This window comes from Ceratotherium simum, chromosome 12 (assembly GCF_057802395.1).
Source record: "Ceratotherium simum simum isolate JZ-2026a chromosome 12, ASM5780239v1, whole genome shotgun sequence".
Lineage (NCBI taxonomy): Eukaryota > Metazoa > Chordata > Mammalia > Perissodactyla > Rhinocerotidae > Ceratotherium > Ceratotherium simum.
In genome coordinates, this window is record NC_141911.1 from 30,931,941 (window position 1) to 30,947,696 (window position 15,756).

At 37.9% G+C, this 15,756-nt stretch overlaps 1 protein-coding gene across 2 annotated transcripts in view; it reads left to right on the plus strand.

Annotated features, from left to right (window-relative positions):
• Positions 1 to 409: 409 nt before the first annotated feature.
• The window catches only part of MAP9 (microtubule associated protein 9), a 36,303-nt gene continuing 20,956 nt past the window's right edge, over positions 410 to 15,756 (plus strand). Inside the window, exons 1-5 of one of the 2 annotated variants that reach the window (XM_087437502.1) lie at positions 410 to 522; positions 1,327 to 1,491; positions 2,201 to 2,285; positions 3,670 to 3,990; positions 10,357 to 10,589. In XM_087437502.1, the coding sequence (XP_087293628.1) occupies positions 1,417 to 1,491; positions 2,201 to 2,285; positions 3,670 to 3,990; positions 10,357 to 10,589 (714 nt within the window). In that variant the 5' untranslated portion in view covers positions 410 to 522; positions 1,327 to 1,416. The remainder of the gene's footprint in view (positions 523 to 1,326; positions 1,492 to 2,200; positions 2,286 to 3,669; positions 3,991 to 10,356; positions 10,590 to 15,756) is intronic. The other variant, XM_087437500.1, reaches the window with a different exon arrangement.

Here is a 15,756-nt window from a genome sequence, read left to right on the forward strand (position 1 = left end):
GCGCTATTCTGTCTCATCTGTCAGCATTTTATTTTGTCAGTACACTATTTTAATTCACAGAACTTCATGTCTTAACTGTGGCAAAACAACGACCGTGCTGTGGCGTACGCAGCATCTACGGGTAAAGACGCTCACTCCACCGGCAAGCGCAACGCCCTAGGCGTCCGAGTGGGTGTCGGCCCAGTCCGGTCTCCTCGGCAACAGCTGAAGCATATACTGCACCCCTCTCCCAAGATCCAGACGGGTGACGTCATTTCTTTCGTCTGGGTGGTTGCCCGGCGACGCGTCGGGCCGAAGAGCCGTGTTGGGTACCCGAGAGACCCGGCGGTGGGGAAGTCACTTCCTCCCGGAGACGCTGTTTCCTAGCAACCGCCTCCCACCTCCGTTTTTAGTCCCGCCCCCTTGCGCAGTCCAGTGCCGTGTGTCCGAGGCCGCCGGGCCCAGGCCGAAGCGCGCGGTCCCTGCCCGAGACGAGCGGCTCTGTCCTCGGGGTCGCCGGGAGTCCGCCGCAGGAGTGGCGGGGTGAGTACAGACCACGCGACAAGGAGTCGCGGAGGGACGGCGCGGAGACGGCGCTCGGGGCCGGAGAGTGCGGGGCGCTCGGCGGGCAGCGCAGTGCGGAGCGGGCGGGGACCTGGGCGCCGGCTGGCCGTGCCGGGGCGCGCGCTGCGGCGGGCTGCCGAGGCCCGGGCCTCCGCTCCGAGCACGAGAAACGTTCACCGGCCCATTTGTACAAGGATTTTCATGCAGCTCATCGCGGAAGCTTCGTTTTGTTGTATCTAGTCCTATTAACACTTTTGTGAGAGTGAAGAGTGGCTGGGAAAAAATATTACTATTTGTAGTTTAGCGTTAGGATCTTTTTCTTTCCTGGCGCTGTACGCAAGCAATTTTTTTTCTTTTTTTTTGGTGGTGCTCTTAATTATATCTTTTATGCTAACAATCCTCTTGGTAGCCTTTTAAATAAGTATGACTGTTTTGTAGGCAATGTTATGCTTTTTGAATAGAAGAGGTGAAAAATAAAGTTTCTAATTTAATTGGCATCATTTTATGGTTTTGACGTTTTGCAGTCATTTATTTGCTCATCTTTAAAATAGTTGCAAAATTATTTTAGGCTAACTTCAATTTTCATTTTTTTTTTTTGAAAACAAACTATGAGAATTTGATATTTCTTTACAAGAACTCTGTTTACATTTTTAAGTGAAGTTGTAGCTCAATGTTCTTGTGATGATTTTCTTGTTTTGTTTGGCTTTTTGGGGGGGCATTAAGTGTGGAAATAGAAATTCTCAAGCATGCAAAAAAGTCTGATTTGTTTTCTGTATATTTCAGCCGCCATCAGAGGTTGAATTATTCCTATTACTTATTAGCCATTTTATAAAGGTAAAGAGTAAAAAAAACAAAAAACAAAAACAAAACAGTATGTCTGATGAAGTTTTTAGCACAACTTTGGCATATACAAAGAGTCCAAAAGTCACCAAAAGAACTACTTTCCAGGTAAAGTATTTAAGGTAAACACTATCTTAGTAATGTTGGACTTGAAGTGATTCTGGGAACAGTCTGTATAAAGCTGGAGTAAATCTTGCGTTCCTCTTGAGATTTTGCGGGTGATCCTGTTTGACCTCCAGTGTTACCAACTCTTCTGTGTGGCTCTAAGACTCCCAAACTAGCCTCAGAACTAGGTTCTTACTAAGTTAAAAGTTAATTCAGCTTTTACAAGTTGAACAGAAACTTTAAATTGCTATTTTCATATAAAATGTTTTTTTTTCTGTTGTAACATAATAACATTTGACTTTTCTCTGTCCAGCCTCTGTAATTTTGAATTCAGCCTCTAAATTTTCAGTATTAATTACATCTATTACTTCAATATGCTGAAATAAAAGATCTTAAGTACCAGTTTCTTCCAAAATGCCAGTTTATAATAAATCCTGTCTAAGTTGAGTCCCCTCAATTAATTTATTTGATATTGTCTGTCTCCTGCTATTTAAGTGTAAGCTCCGTGAGGAGAAGGATCTTGTCTGTGATGTTCTGCATTGAGTTGAGGGCTTGGGTGCATGGCATAAAGTAGGCTTACAGTGAATATTTCTTAGATGAATGAAACCTAAGTTTGGAAGCAGTTACTAATCAAGCATTTGTTTAGAGAATTAATTCTAAATATGAGACCTCCACGTTTGGGTGGAAATTGATTTTAGTGATCTCATTTCAGGATGAACTAATAAAAGCAATTACAGCTCGCTCAGCCAGACAAAGGAGTTCTGAATACTCAGATGACTTTGACAGTGATGAGATTGGTATGTGAGAATATGAACAGTAAACCACTTTTCTTCTTTTTGTTTCCTTAGTTATATTTAACCCATCCCTCCAAAAAAATCACTATGTTAAAATAATACCTATGAATTCACTGACTTTAGATTTCCAACTTTTTTTTTTTGTTTGCTGAGGAAGATTCACCCTGAGCTGACATCTGTTGCCAATCTTCCTCTCTTTTTGTTTGAGGAAGATTAGCCCTGAGCTAACGTCTATGCCAATCTTCCTTTATTTTATATGTGGGTCGCCGCCACAGCATGGCTGACGAGTGGTGTAGGTCCGTGGCCAGGATCTGAACCTGGGAACCTGGGGCGCCAGAGCGGAGCGCACCTAACTTAACCACTACACCATAGGGCCGGCCTGATTTCTAAATTTTTAATGAGTAAAAAGCCACTTATAATTTTCTTAAAGTTGTATGATTGACCTTGGTTGTTTCTGAATGTGTATGAAAATATACATTAACTGACAGCAGCTTTCCAATAAAAGGATGCCTGTCAGTGGGAAGCCACATTGGAGACAAGAAGGTCATCTTTAAGGTCAACCCTCTGAGACCCTACAGCGAGTTAATAATTAGGGCCCATAGAACTAAACTTTGGTGTATATCAGAATCACTTTTATAATGCTTTTTATAAATCATATTTTTGGACTGTAATAGGGGCTCACTTTTAAAACCCCAGTGTATCAGTACTGGTATGATTTCGTTTGGTTTCTTTGAATTATATAAAAATATTAACATTCTAGATTTCAAGTATAAGAATACAGAATTCTAAACTTGAAATTCAGTGTTTTATACTTTAATATTCAGTGAATAACTCTCAGTATTCTCTGGAAAAATAATCAGAACAATAGTTAAATCATTGCTTTGTAGTTAAGTTAGCATTCTTTATTATTCTTGCATAGTAAAATCTAATACTCTGGTATGAATGGAATTGTAGTTCCAATGCTTTTATGGGAAAAAAGTGTAATTAGCAAATAGCTAGTTAAATTCTTCCATTTACAAATGTTCCTGATTTTATGTAATGAAGTTGTTTGTAAATAAAAGCTTTACAGTACAAAATCTAATTTAAATGTCTCATGGCTGATGGTTATTTTAAGGAACCTTTGGATGACTTTTCTCAGAGTAAGCACGGTACTTGGCACACTAGTCACACTCAATAAGTGTGTTTTGAATAAATTAATTAAATTATAATTTTTATTTCATAAATTGCCAATAAAAACTATTTTTTAGAGCCACAAATATATTTTACAAATGCATTTATTCATGGTTGTAAATTCATTTCTAGTCCTTAAGGTAATCTTTTTGATTAATGTAACCTTCAAAACTTTAAAATATGCTATTGAAAACATTTTTTCTCTTCTGTTTTTCAGTTTCCTTAGGTGATTTTTCTGACACCTCAGTAGATGAAAATTCAGTTAAGAAAAAAATGAATGATTTCCAAATATCAGATGAAGAAGAAAAGAATTCTCCAAAACTGTCTTTTTTGAAAACCAAAAAATCAAACAGTGACATAACAAAAGATGAGCCAGTATTCTCTGTCAAAAACAATGAGGAAACGGCACCAGATGGTTGTGAAGACATGGTTATAAATGCCTTATCCGAATCTCAAAATAAATACCAAGCAATTGAAAAAGAGAAAATTAAAATGAAACCTAAACCCAGAATTCTTCTGGTCAAAAACACATCTTCAGGTAATTTGTTAGGTTGCTATAATTGCATTTCTTGAAAATTTATTTTGGGATAATCAATCACAGAATGCCTTTAAATGGTAGCTAGTAAATATTTAAGAAAAAAAATCCGACTTAACTTTCAATTTTACAGACATAAATCAAAACAGTAGAACCATAGAGAAAACCCATAATTCTGATGTCCAGTTGTCTGTTCAGTCTTGCGTCTGTGCTGGTGCCTGATAGAAGGCCAGAATACCTTCAGTAGTCCACAGCTGTGGCTCCTAATGCTCCTAGGTCCAGCCTTGCCTAGGCCCGTGAGCGTCAATTTTGTTTTCAGGGTTGGAACTACAATGGAATCCTTTTTAATCCATCTCACATTCCAGAGGTTAGAGTTATAGCAGCACTGGGACTAGTCCTTAAAACAATCATTCCCATGCCACCATTTGCTAGAATATTTTTTTTGACGTTTGTATATTTAATAAAAGGAGAGAGTTTTGTTGTTGCTGTTGTTGTTTAAGCCTCCAGACTTAAACGTTTGTGTGGAAATTGATTTTAATTATCTCATTTCAGGATAAGCTAATAAAAGCAATTATAGCTCCTTAAGAAAAGTGAATCTCCATTCAGTTTCTCTATTCTCTAGGAAAATCCGCTAAAACTTACTTTTCTGAAGGGAAGCTTGTGGTGTGATCTAGGATTATAGTAGTTTCTCCACAATTCTGAGCTCTAGGCATGGTGGAGCAAAGATGGAGTGAAGCAGGCACCAACCCCTCTACGGTCCTCTGTGCCACCACGCAGAAACGTGGGCATGGAGACTTAAGGGTTTGATGTCTTCCAGTCTTTCTTCTTCTGTTTTATAGAAGAAATATTAGTTGATGGTAACCTTCATAAAAATCCCTTTCCTGGGGCGGCCCAGTGGCATAGTGGTTAAGTTCATGTGCTCCACTTTGTTGGCCCAGAGTTCGCAGGTTTGGATCCCGGGCGTGGACCCACACACTTCTCATCCAGCCATGCTGTGATGGCGTCCCACATATAAAATAGAGTAAGATTGGCATGGATGTTAGCTCAGGGACAATCTTCCTCAAGCAAAAAGAGGAAGATTGGCAACAGATGTTAGCTCAGGGCCAATCTTCCTCACCAAAACAAAACAAAACAAAACCCTTTTCCTTTATATCATCATTAAATACCATCCCAGTAAATTTTTCATACTTCACATTTTAGATGTCAGTTGTAACATCAGACACAACTTTATTTCAGACATGTCTTAGGAAACCACTCCTTTTTTCCCTGATAATCCCATTAACCTTCAAATGAAGCGAAGATATGAGTAGAACAGGGAATACTAGGAAAAAAGCCACTGTATATTAATTACGTGTGACCTTACCAAGTAGGGTAAGCCTTACTCTTCTCATGAGGAAGAGGATAAAACCTGCTCTTCCTGCCCTACAGCATTTTTTTGAGAATCCATTGAAGTGTGTCGCATAAACTATAAAATTCTACAAAAATGTACGTGCAAGGCATAATGAAACAGAATAACTTGCTAAAATGTACCTTCCCAGTGTACTGAGTATAATAAAAAGTGGAGAGAAGGGGAACAGAGTTGAACTTGGGGAATAATCCAATAGTTCACCATTTCCCAAAGTATGGCCCACAATTTGTTCATTGGTACTATGGAGAAAACATAGTTATAGAAATTTTAAACAGATTTCTTTATAAGAGTACTTCTTGGAGCCATTAATATAGAAATATGCACAGTGAATCTTAAAGGACAGAGTAGGAGTATTTCCTAGTCCTTGTTGAGTTTAGAAACTTAGTTTTGTGGATTATATTTATCCTATTTGTCTTGATTCTGAAAAGCTTTTCATTAGTTTAATAAGAAAATGTGAGTATTATAGAAGCTAAAAATTGGTCTGATATAGGTAGAGTATATCATTAGAACTTTATGGTAGATAATCAACAATAATCTACCTACTTAATATCTTTTTTTTTTTTTTTAACCTGTGACAAGTTAAAATGAGTAGAGAGATACTGTATTTTAACCACAAGATGGCACCAGGATTCAAAATGCTATACACAAATGTACAATGTGTACTATATTTTTAAACAATCATTAGCCATTTACAATTCAGTATATGTAGTATAAAAATAATTACCAAAACAGATAATTATTTACATTTGATTGTAAAAAAAAGCATTTTGAAAATGTCTAGACATATTTTTTTCTTTCTGAAAACTCAACAATACTTCTGGAAGTGGAATTTTGCTATAAAATATATTAAAATCATTATTCCTAGATTCTTCAGGTTGAAGAAAAAAATTGAGGCTAGTGGTTAGTGCCTGGCATATAGAATTCATTAAGTATTTGAATGTATAAGTGAATAATTCATGAAAGAAGGAATTTGGTTCATGAACTTAGGTTTATCCTTCTCCAAATTTTTAGACTTTTTTTTTCCTTACAAGGTTTGGAACTTAATATTTTTAATATAGTGAGATATTGCTGAGTAGCAATTAATGCTTTGTAAAAATATTAGAACCTGAAAGTTTCCTTTGTTCTTGCTTGTCTTTTGTAAAAAGTGCAGTAACAGACTCTTCCACTTTATTAAGCAGCTGTCACATGGGTAGTGATTGTAGCAAGTAATTTTTATAGGGTATGTTGTTTTTATTTTGACATTAAAATGACTAAAATCATGAACTTTGGAGTAAGGGTGTTGCTACTTTAATCCCACAAAGTAGAGTTTATGACCATGAGCACACGACCTCTTTGTTCCTCGTTTTATTTATCTGTAAAATGGGGATAATAGTGCAACCACTACTAGGGGTTTGAGGCAATTAAATGAGTTCATATATTGAAAGTGCTTAGAATAATCTTGGTGTAAATTAAGCACTCTTTTAAATGCTTTTATTATTCATTTTATTCTTTAGCATTTGTTCATAAGCAGATCATTTTGTTTATCCACATGAATTTTATTGTGAATACAATATGTTTCACTATGTTAGAAGTATTGTGATAGTAACTAGGAATATGACATTAAAAAGACATAGTACCAATCCTCTAAGGCTGTCTTAGTCCATTTGGGCTGCTATAACAAAATACCACAGACTGGGTGGCTTATAAATAATAGAAACCTGTTTCTCACGGTTCTGGAGGCTGGAAGTCTGAGATCAGAGTGCTAGCGTGGTCAGATAGGGCCCTCTTCCAGATCATAGACTTCTCATTTTATCTTTATGTGGAGGAAGGAGCAAGGGTGCTCTTTGGAGCCTCTTTTATCAGGGCACTAATCCCATTCATGAAGGTTCTGCCCTCGTGACCTAATCACCTCCCAAAGGCCCCACCTCCTAACACCATCACCTTTGGTGTTAGGATTTCAACATAAGAATTTTGGGGGGGCGCAAACATTCAGACCATAGCAAAGACTTTACAGTTTAGTGGGGAGGTGTACAAAAGGCACAGTAAGAACACAGGAAAGTGGGCACCTAAGTCTGCCTGAGGGCATCAGGGAAGACTTCCTAGAAGAGATGGCGATATTAGCAATAACTGACAAATTATAGTACCTGTAGTCAGGACTCTTAGTTTCAAATGATGCAACTCAAACAACCTTCAGTGGAGAGGGGAATTTGTCACCTTATTAAGCGTGAATGTCAGGAGGCCTTGCTTTAGGTGTGATTAAGTTTGGAGACTCAGTACTTTTGTATCATTGGATTTTCTCTCTTTACTTCTGTCCTCCCTCCCTGACTCCCCAACCCTCTCATTCTCCCGTCCCGCCCCTGTCACCCCCTTAGTTACTCCATCCCTTGGTCCTATTTTTGTGTCATGTGGTCTCTCTGTCTCAAGCAGCCCTTCAGTTGCCAGGGGAGTATGCCACTAGCAATCTCCAAATCACATCCTTCCAGCTCCATGACCTTAAAAGTGTGTCCTTCAACTCCAAATAGAAAATCACTGACCTCCTGACCACCTGTGGACAGGGGAGATTAAGTTTCTGTGATAAGCTGAGGCGGGGTGTGTGTATCATGGGCCCACCCTTCTCACTGAGGTGTGGAGGAGATATTTGTTAATCCACCAGAATCACATGGATGGAGAAGAGGAGAGACTCCCCCAAAGAAAACAGGAGTGATAGACAAACCAAAAAAAAAAGTAAATGTTCATTGAGCATTTACCATGTATGAGGCACTGTGCACTTTATATATATTATCTCCCTCATGTCCCACAGGCATCTTAGGAATTCTTAATTTATTTTGCCAATGGGAAAAATGAGGTGTGTGGAGGTTATATGATTTGTGTAAGGTTACAATGCTAATAAGTGTCAGAGCCAAGGTTCAAATCTGAAATATCTGAAAGAGTCAAACTCATACAGAGAGTAGGTCGAATGGTGGTTGCCAGGGGCTACGGGCAGGGGAAATGGGGAGCTGCTGTTCAACAGGTTTAAAGTTTCAGTTACGCAAAATGAATAAGTTCTAGAGATCTGTACAACATTGTGCCTTTAGTTAGCAATAGTATATTGTGCACTTAAATGTTTGTTAAGGAGGAAGATCTCTTATTAAGTGTTCTTACCACAACAAAAAAAAATTGACTCAATACCTTCTTTTAGGCATTTTACAATGTTCTGCTTAAACTGAGGCTTGAAAGACTTGCAAGCATTTGTCAGGAGGAGAAGCAGGAAGCGGACGTTCTAGGGAAAGAGATCAGCTTGGGTAAAGGTATGGTAGCAAGAGGGCTTGTGGCATAGCTGACAACAACACTTAGCCCAGCATTTCGAGAACACAGATTACAAAATGGGTGTGCCAATAGACAAGTCAGCATAGATAGCCACTGGCAAGACCATGAAACCTTTTATACTGTTCAAAGGCAATTAAGCTTTTATTTTGTAGGAATGGATGATGGGGAGCCATTGAAGAATTTTGTGGGGAGGAGTAATGTGAGCTGATTTGCATTTTGTAAATATCACTAAGGTAGTAATCCAGGAAAGATTGGCTGAGGAGCTGATAGTGGGGATGTAGAAAGTGGGATAAATGAAAGAGAGATTTAGCAAGGAGAATCAATAGGGTATAGTGATGCTTTGGATACAGGGGGGAACAGGGAGGAATCTAGGATGACTCTTGGATTTTGAATTGAACATTTGGCCAGAGTTTAGGACATAACTAAAATTGGCAATGAATCATTTATAGTGGTACCAGTTTGGTATAGTTGTGGACTCTTCTAGCAGCATTCATAAGCCCGTTTATAGGTAAAGAGGAGGAAGGTGTAAATTAGTTCAGTCATGAAATTTTATCAGAAGAGCACTTTGGTAAACAATGGAGAAATGAATATGTATAACAGGTAAAATTTAGGCAAAAAGTTTATGTGAAAAACTTTCATGTAATGTTTTGAGGGCTGGAAGCATACCAGCATTAGATTCTTATTTTAAACTTTGGAGGAATGGAAATAGTAACTGAGAAATTTTAATAACTGCAGGAGAAGTTTGATGGACTTGAAGAAGAGTAATTCACAAATCATCTCCTCCTTCATTCCTCCCTCCAGTGAGAGCCAGCACTTCTATCTTCTGTACCGACATCATCGTCTTCATACTCACAGCAGCACTTACCTTTGTCTTGTCATTTTATTTCTTTAGAATCATCACCCTTCCCAACCTGTAAAGTCCTTGGACAGGGCCATCATCACTGTCTTGATAATGAGGTCCAGTAATGGGAGTACATTACTGGCAGCAGAAACTCAACAAAAGTTTCATGGATTAACCCCCTCACTTTATAGAGGTAGAAACTGGGACGTGATTTTGTTTTGTTTGTTTTAGAAAAGTATTTTTTTAATACTAGGAGAGCTTATAAAGTTGAAGAGTTAACTTCTCACAAAACTAAAGTATAGGGGCTGGCCCAGTGGTGTAGTGGTTAAGTTGGCACATTCCGCTTCAGCGGCCTGGGGTTTGCTGGTTCAGATCCTGGGCGCAGCCCTACTCACTGCTCATCAAGCCATGCTGAGGCTATGTCCCATATAGAAGAGCTACAGCTCTACAACCATGATACACAACTATGTACTGGGGCTTTGGGGAGAAACAAAAAAAGAGGAAGATTGGCAACAGATGTTAGCATAGGGCCAGTCTTCCTCAAAAAAAAAAAAGAAAGAAAGAAAGAAAGAAACAAAGTACATTTAAAAAAAAAAAAACTAACGTATACTAGTTACTTCCAGGATGGCAGCCATTTTTTTAATTTTGGTCATGAACTGTGGCTTATTTGTGCTTATTGGAGCTCTGTGTAGGGAAAGGTTTTGGGCTTCAGGACTCTCCAGGACAGGGAGCCAAGGTGCATGGGCACAGGAGGGCAGTGTAGTTGCACCCTGGCGTGTAGTTGAAGCCGTGGTCATTTTTTTGTACACTCACCTTAAAATATTTTATTTTTCAGCAGAAAACAGCAGCAGCCTTGAGGCAGACAACCACTGTAAGCCTTCGCCTCGGCCAAGGAGCCTGTTGAAAAAGCATAGCCTCAGGGAGGAGAAAGATGGGCCAGGAGAAGATCAAGAAACTGCTCTCCACGGAGAGTCAGAGGCACACTCTGCACCTTCGTCCCTCCCAAGGCTGAATGGCAGACAACTAGAAGCTGAGAAAAAAGCATTGTCTGAAAACCTTGGTCCTGAGGTTAGCACTGCAGCTGAACTGCTGTATTATGTTCTTAAAGTCAGGCTTTTGCATCTGATTATGAGAGAGAGAGAGAGAAAATGTGTGCATGCGTGTGTGTATGTGTGTGTGTGTTTTACATGTTTTCTTCAGCAATTGATAAGGAAATAATTTTGAATTTTTTTAATATACTGTATTCCATTGAGTCTAAAACTCCCTTTGTAAGATATAGCATTATTTTACGTACCACTAAGAAAGAAGAAAACTGGCAACTAGCTATGACATACCAATAATTATAAGATGCATCCAATTTCAGAGAAAGTAAAATGCGAAAAATAAGTTGCCCTTTTAAATGTGTGCAATACTGTGTATCTTTAATTGCAAGAATTTATTTTTATTTACATATCTTTGAATTATATAATTTATGGCTAAGGACAATATAGTCTGTCGTTTTATTCATTTGGTTTCATTCACTCAACAAACATGTACTGAATATTCATGATCCTGTATTCTTTGGGATATGCTAAAATGGGAGTAAATGTGATTCTTCAGATTTTCCCCAGAGAGTTTCCTATGTATTGTTATTAGGGGAGAACGCTTGGCGTCCACTTTTTACTGTGGTTCTCGGGCATTTCAGAAGGGAAAGTTCCTCCTCCATAATCAGCTTGAGCAGAGCAGGAAAAGGAACTGAATGGTACCTGGCTAAGCTTCGTTCTTGTTCTCCTCACTCCTCTGTGGTTTTGGTGTGTGAGGATCTTCCTGGGAGGTGGTGCAGAAAGAGCCGGGAGGAGCTCCTTTGGTACTATGATTAAATGGATGAGTCCTTCTAATTCAGACAGGAGGTCTGAGAGCAATAGGCTACTGATTGAAATCTTGTTCTGCGGTTCGGCTTTACCAGTAAAGCTGACAAATTGATATACATCTACCTGACTTCACTGTGCCATTTCCTAATTTGTTCTGAAAAGCAGGAGAAGAAAAGAAGTTGTTATCAAACCCAAACAATTATTTTATGTTTAGTAAAATTATCTAGTCAGGTGGATATTGTGTTAGTTTACTCTAGCTGCTGTAACAAATTGAAAACAACAGAAATTTGTTTTCTCAGTTCTGGAGGCCAGAAGTCAAAAATCAAGGTGTAGGCAGAGCCTGTTTCCTCCGAAGGCTCTGGAAAAGAATCCTTCCTCTCTTCTTTCAGCCTCTGGTGGTTGCCAGCAGTCTTTTTTTTTTTTTTGTGAGGAAGATCAGCCCTGAGCTAACATCCATGCTGAGTCCTCCTCTTTTTGCTGAGGAAGGCTGGCTCTGAGCTAACATCTATTGCCAATCCTCCTCCTCCCTCCCCCCGCAAAGCGCCAGTAGATACTTGTATGTCATAGTGGCACATCCTTCTAGTTGCTGTACGTGGGACACCGCCTCAGCATGGCCGGAGAAGCGGTGCGTCGGTGCGCGCCCGGGATCCGAACCCGGGCCGCCAGTAGCGGAGCACACGCACTTAACCGCTAAGCCACGGGGCTGGCCCCGCCAGCTGTCTTTGACATTCTTTGGCTTGTAGCTGCACCACTCCAGTCCCTGCTTCTCTCATCACGTGGCCTTCTGCCCTGTGTCTCTGTGTCTCCCTCTCTTTTCTCTGAAAGACACCAGTCACTGGATTTAGGATCCACCCTAATCCAGTATGTCCTCATCTTAACTAATTCCATCTGCAAACACCTTCTTATCCAATAAGATCACATTCTGAGGTTCTACATAGACATAAATTTTGACAGGACAGTATTCAAACTGGTACAGATACCTAAATTTATATGCTCTTTGCTAGCATTTCTATGCCCCTTGATTAAAAAAAAAGTATTTCTAAAGTTATTAAAGTAACATCATATTATGAAAGAAAATTTAATTGAAAAATATCTACCCATAATTCCACCACCTAATAACAACTAATCATTATTCTTATTCCCTTTTAGACTGTTTTCCTATACTTGTTTTATCATATTTGTCATCTTAGCATTAATAATGTTTTCTATCATGCCTTTTGTTTATCTCTTAGCAATAAATCATGAAGTGTTTCCATGTTGCTGGGTGATCTTGAAACTGTATTCACTTTAATGACTGTAATGTATAACTATTATCTTATTGTTTGGAATATTGGATACTTCTATTTTTAATAATTTAAATTTTCCATATTCCTCATTATAAAAATCTTCCTGACTGTGCTCTGAATCCTCTTTAACCCACCTTCTCAGGGATTTCCCATCTATTTTTTCTTCAACCCTTCTCTCTCTTATGTCTGTAACGTTTGCCTCTTTGCTGCAAGAGCCAAAGACTGGAAGGGTCTTTTTCCAGCCAAGACTGGAAGGGTCTGTTTCCTTCCACATTTGACTATGTTGAAACCTCTTTAATTTTGCATAAACTCTCCCTTGACACCATACCTCTCCCCCTCCTGCCTTATCTTCCTGCAGATGTCACAGCCAGATATTGAATTTGCTTTCTCACTACGTCCTCATCTCCCACCTTTCCTTTGTGTGTGTGTGTGTGTGTGTGTGTGTGTGTGTATGATGATGCATATGTATGTTCATATGATAAACTAACCTAGCATTCCTGGAATAAAATCTGGTTGGTCATGGTATAATATTTTATTGTGGAATTTCATTTGTTAATATTTTGTTAAGACTTCTGCATCTGTATTTTTGGTATGAACCCAAAAGCTTGGTATCATTTTTTCCTTACTTGAGAGAATTCAGCAGTGAAATTATCTGGAATTTTCTTTGTGAAGAGGTCCTTGACACTAATTTTTTTTTTTTTTTTGATATTTTAGTTTTTAGATTTTCTATTTCATAGATTTGGTAATTTGTCTATTAAGAAATTTGTCCATTTCGTCTGTGATGTTGAATTTATAAACAAAATTTGTTTGTGAAATTCCTTTATCCTTTTGATGGCAATAAGATTATCATGACATTCCATCTTTTACTTCTAATATACAGTTTGTGTTTTCTTTCTTTCTTGTTAAATCTTGATAGGCATTGCTCAGTTTTATTAAGCTTTTCTGAGAACCAAATTTGGCTTTGTTAATTTTCTCTATTGTTTGTTTCCAGTTTCACTGATTTTCACTCTTTACTTCTTCTTTCTTTTACTTTCTTTGGGTTTAATTTGCTTACCTTTAAGTTGGAAAAGTTGACTGTTGATTTTAAGCCTTTTGTCTTTTCTATTAAAACCATTGAAAACTATACATTTCCTTCTATGCGCTGCTTTAGCAACCCTCAGTTTTTTTGATGTCTTTTATTTTCATTATTAGTTCTTTAAATGTATCTTCTAATTTCCCTTGTGATCTCTTCTTTTACCAACTGGTTATTTTGTGGTGAATGATTTTATTTCCAAATATTTGGATCTTCTCTAGATATACTTTTGTATTGATTTATATTAATTTTATTGTGGTCAGAGAATATATCTTATATGATTTCACATTTCTAAAAATTGTTGAGGTTTTTTTTTAATGGCCCAGCCTAGGAGCATCTTGTGAAAGTTCTATTTGTATTTACAAAGGATGTGTGTTCTGCAGGCGTTGGATATAGTGTTCTGTAAATTCAGTTTAGTCATGGTGGCTGGGAGTGTCATTCAGATCTTCTCCATCCTTACTGACTTTTTGTCTAGTTGCTTTACCGATTACCAACTAAGGGGTGTTAAAATCTCCAGTTACATTTGTGAATTTGTCTTTACTTCCCTTTAGTTCTGTCAGTATTTTATAACTCTGTTATTAGGCACATACACATTTATTATTATTATGTCTTGACCCTATTTAGCATCATGAAATGTTTCTACCTCTGGTAATTCTCCTTATCTTGCAGAATGTTTAATTCATTTACTTTTTTTTTCATTCTTTTTTTTTTTTTTTTTTTGGTGAGGAAGATTAACTCTGAGCTAACATCTGTTGCCAATCCTCCTATTTTTGCTGATGAAGATTGGCCCTGGGCTAACATCTGTGCCCATCTTCCTCTACTTTATATGGGACGCCACCACAGCATGGCTTGATAAGCGGTGCATAGGTCTGCACCTGGGATCTGAACCTGTGAACCCTGGACCTTTCAAGCGGAGCACGTGAACTCAACCGCTACACCACTCGGCTGGCCCCGAATTTATTTTCTTTTAATATAAGTACATTTAGGGCCAATTTATTGCTGTTTTCTATTTATCTGTTGTTTCAAATTGATGTTCTTGTTGTTGTTTGTCTGTAACACTTTTCCTGCCTCTTTTTTGAGAGTTAATCACATATGTTTCAGTTTTCCATTTTGATTCCTCTGTTGCCTTTTTAGTTATACCTATTTGCGTTATGTTTTTAGTAGTTTCTCTGTCCATTACAAGATGCATCTATAAGTTGTCTCAATCTACTTAGAGTTTATATTTCATTATTTCACAATTAATATGGAAACCTTGCAACAGTATTGTTCCATATACTCCCTCATCCATTGGGCTATTGTCATATATATTACATCTACATGTGGTACAATTCCCACAATACAGTGTTTTAACTTTTCTTTAAAGAGCCTTTTAAACTTTTTGTCTTAGACTTTTAAAGAATTAAAAGAAGATAAAAATAAATGTTTATAGTTTTCTTAAATATATATACCATTTCAGTGAATCTTCATTTCTTCCTATAGATCCAGATTACCATCTAGTGTAATTGCCCTTTAATCTTAAGAACTTATTTTTACATTTCTTGTAATGGAGGTTTGCCAGTGATGGAGTCTGTCAGTCTTTACTTATATAAAAAGCATTTATTTTGTCTTCATTTTTGAAGGATGGTTTAACTAAATATATACTTCTGGCTGGCAGTTCCGTTCTCCTACCCCAAGCTCATTGTAGATTGCCATTGTTCCTGGCCTTTATTCTCTGTTGAGAAATCAGTAATAATTCATTTTGTTGTCCTCCTGTATATAGTGTGTTCGTTTTGTTCTGGCTGTTTTCAGGAATTTTTTCAAGATTTTGCCTTTTTTCTTTGATTTACAGTTCGACTACAAGGTACCTAGGTGTGGTTTTCTTTATATTTATCTGTTTGGGGTTCATTGATTTTCCGGATCTGTAAACTGATACTTTCCATGAAAATGGCAAGTTTTTAAAAAAATGTTCCTGCCGTATTTTTCTTTCCTTTCCTTTTAATACTCTAATTATATGTACATTGAAATATTTGATACGTCTCCCCAATCTC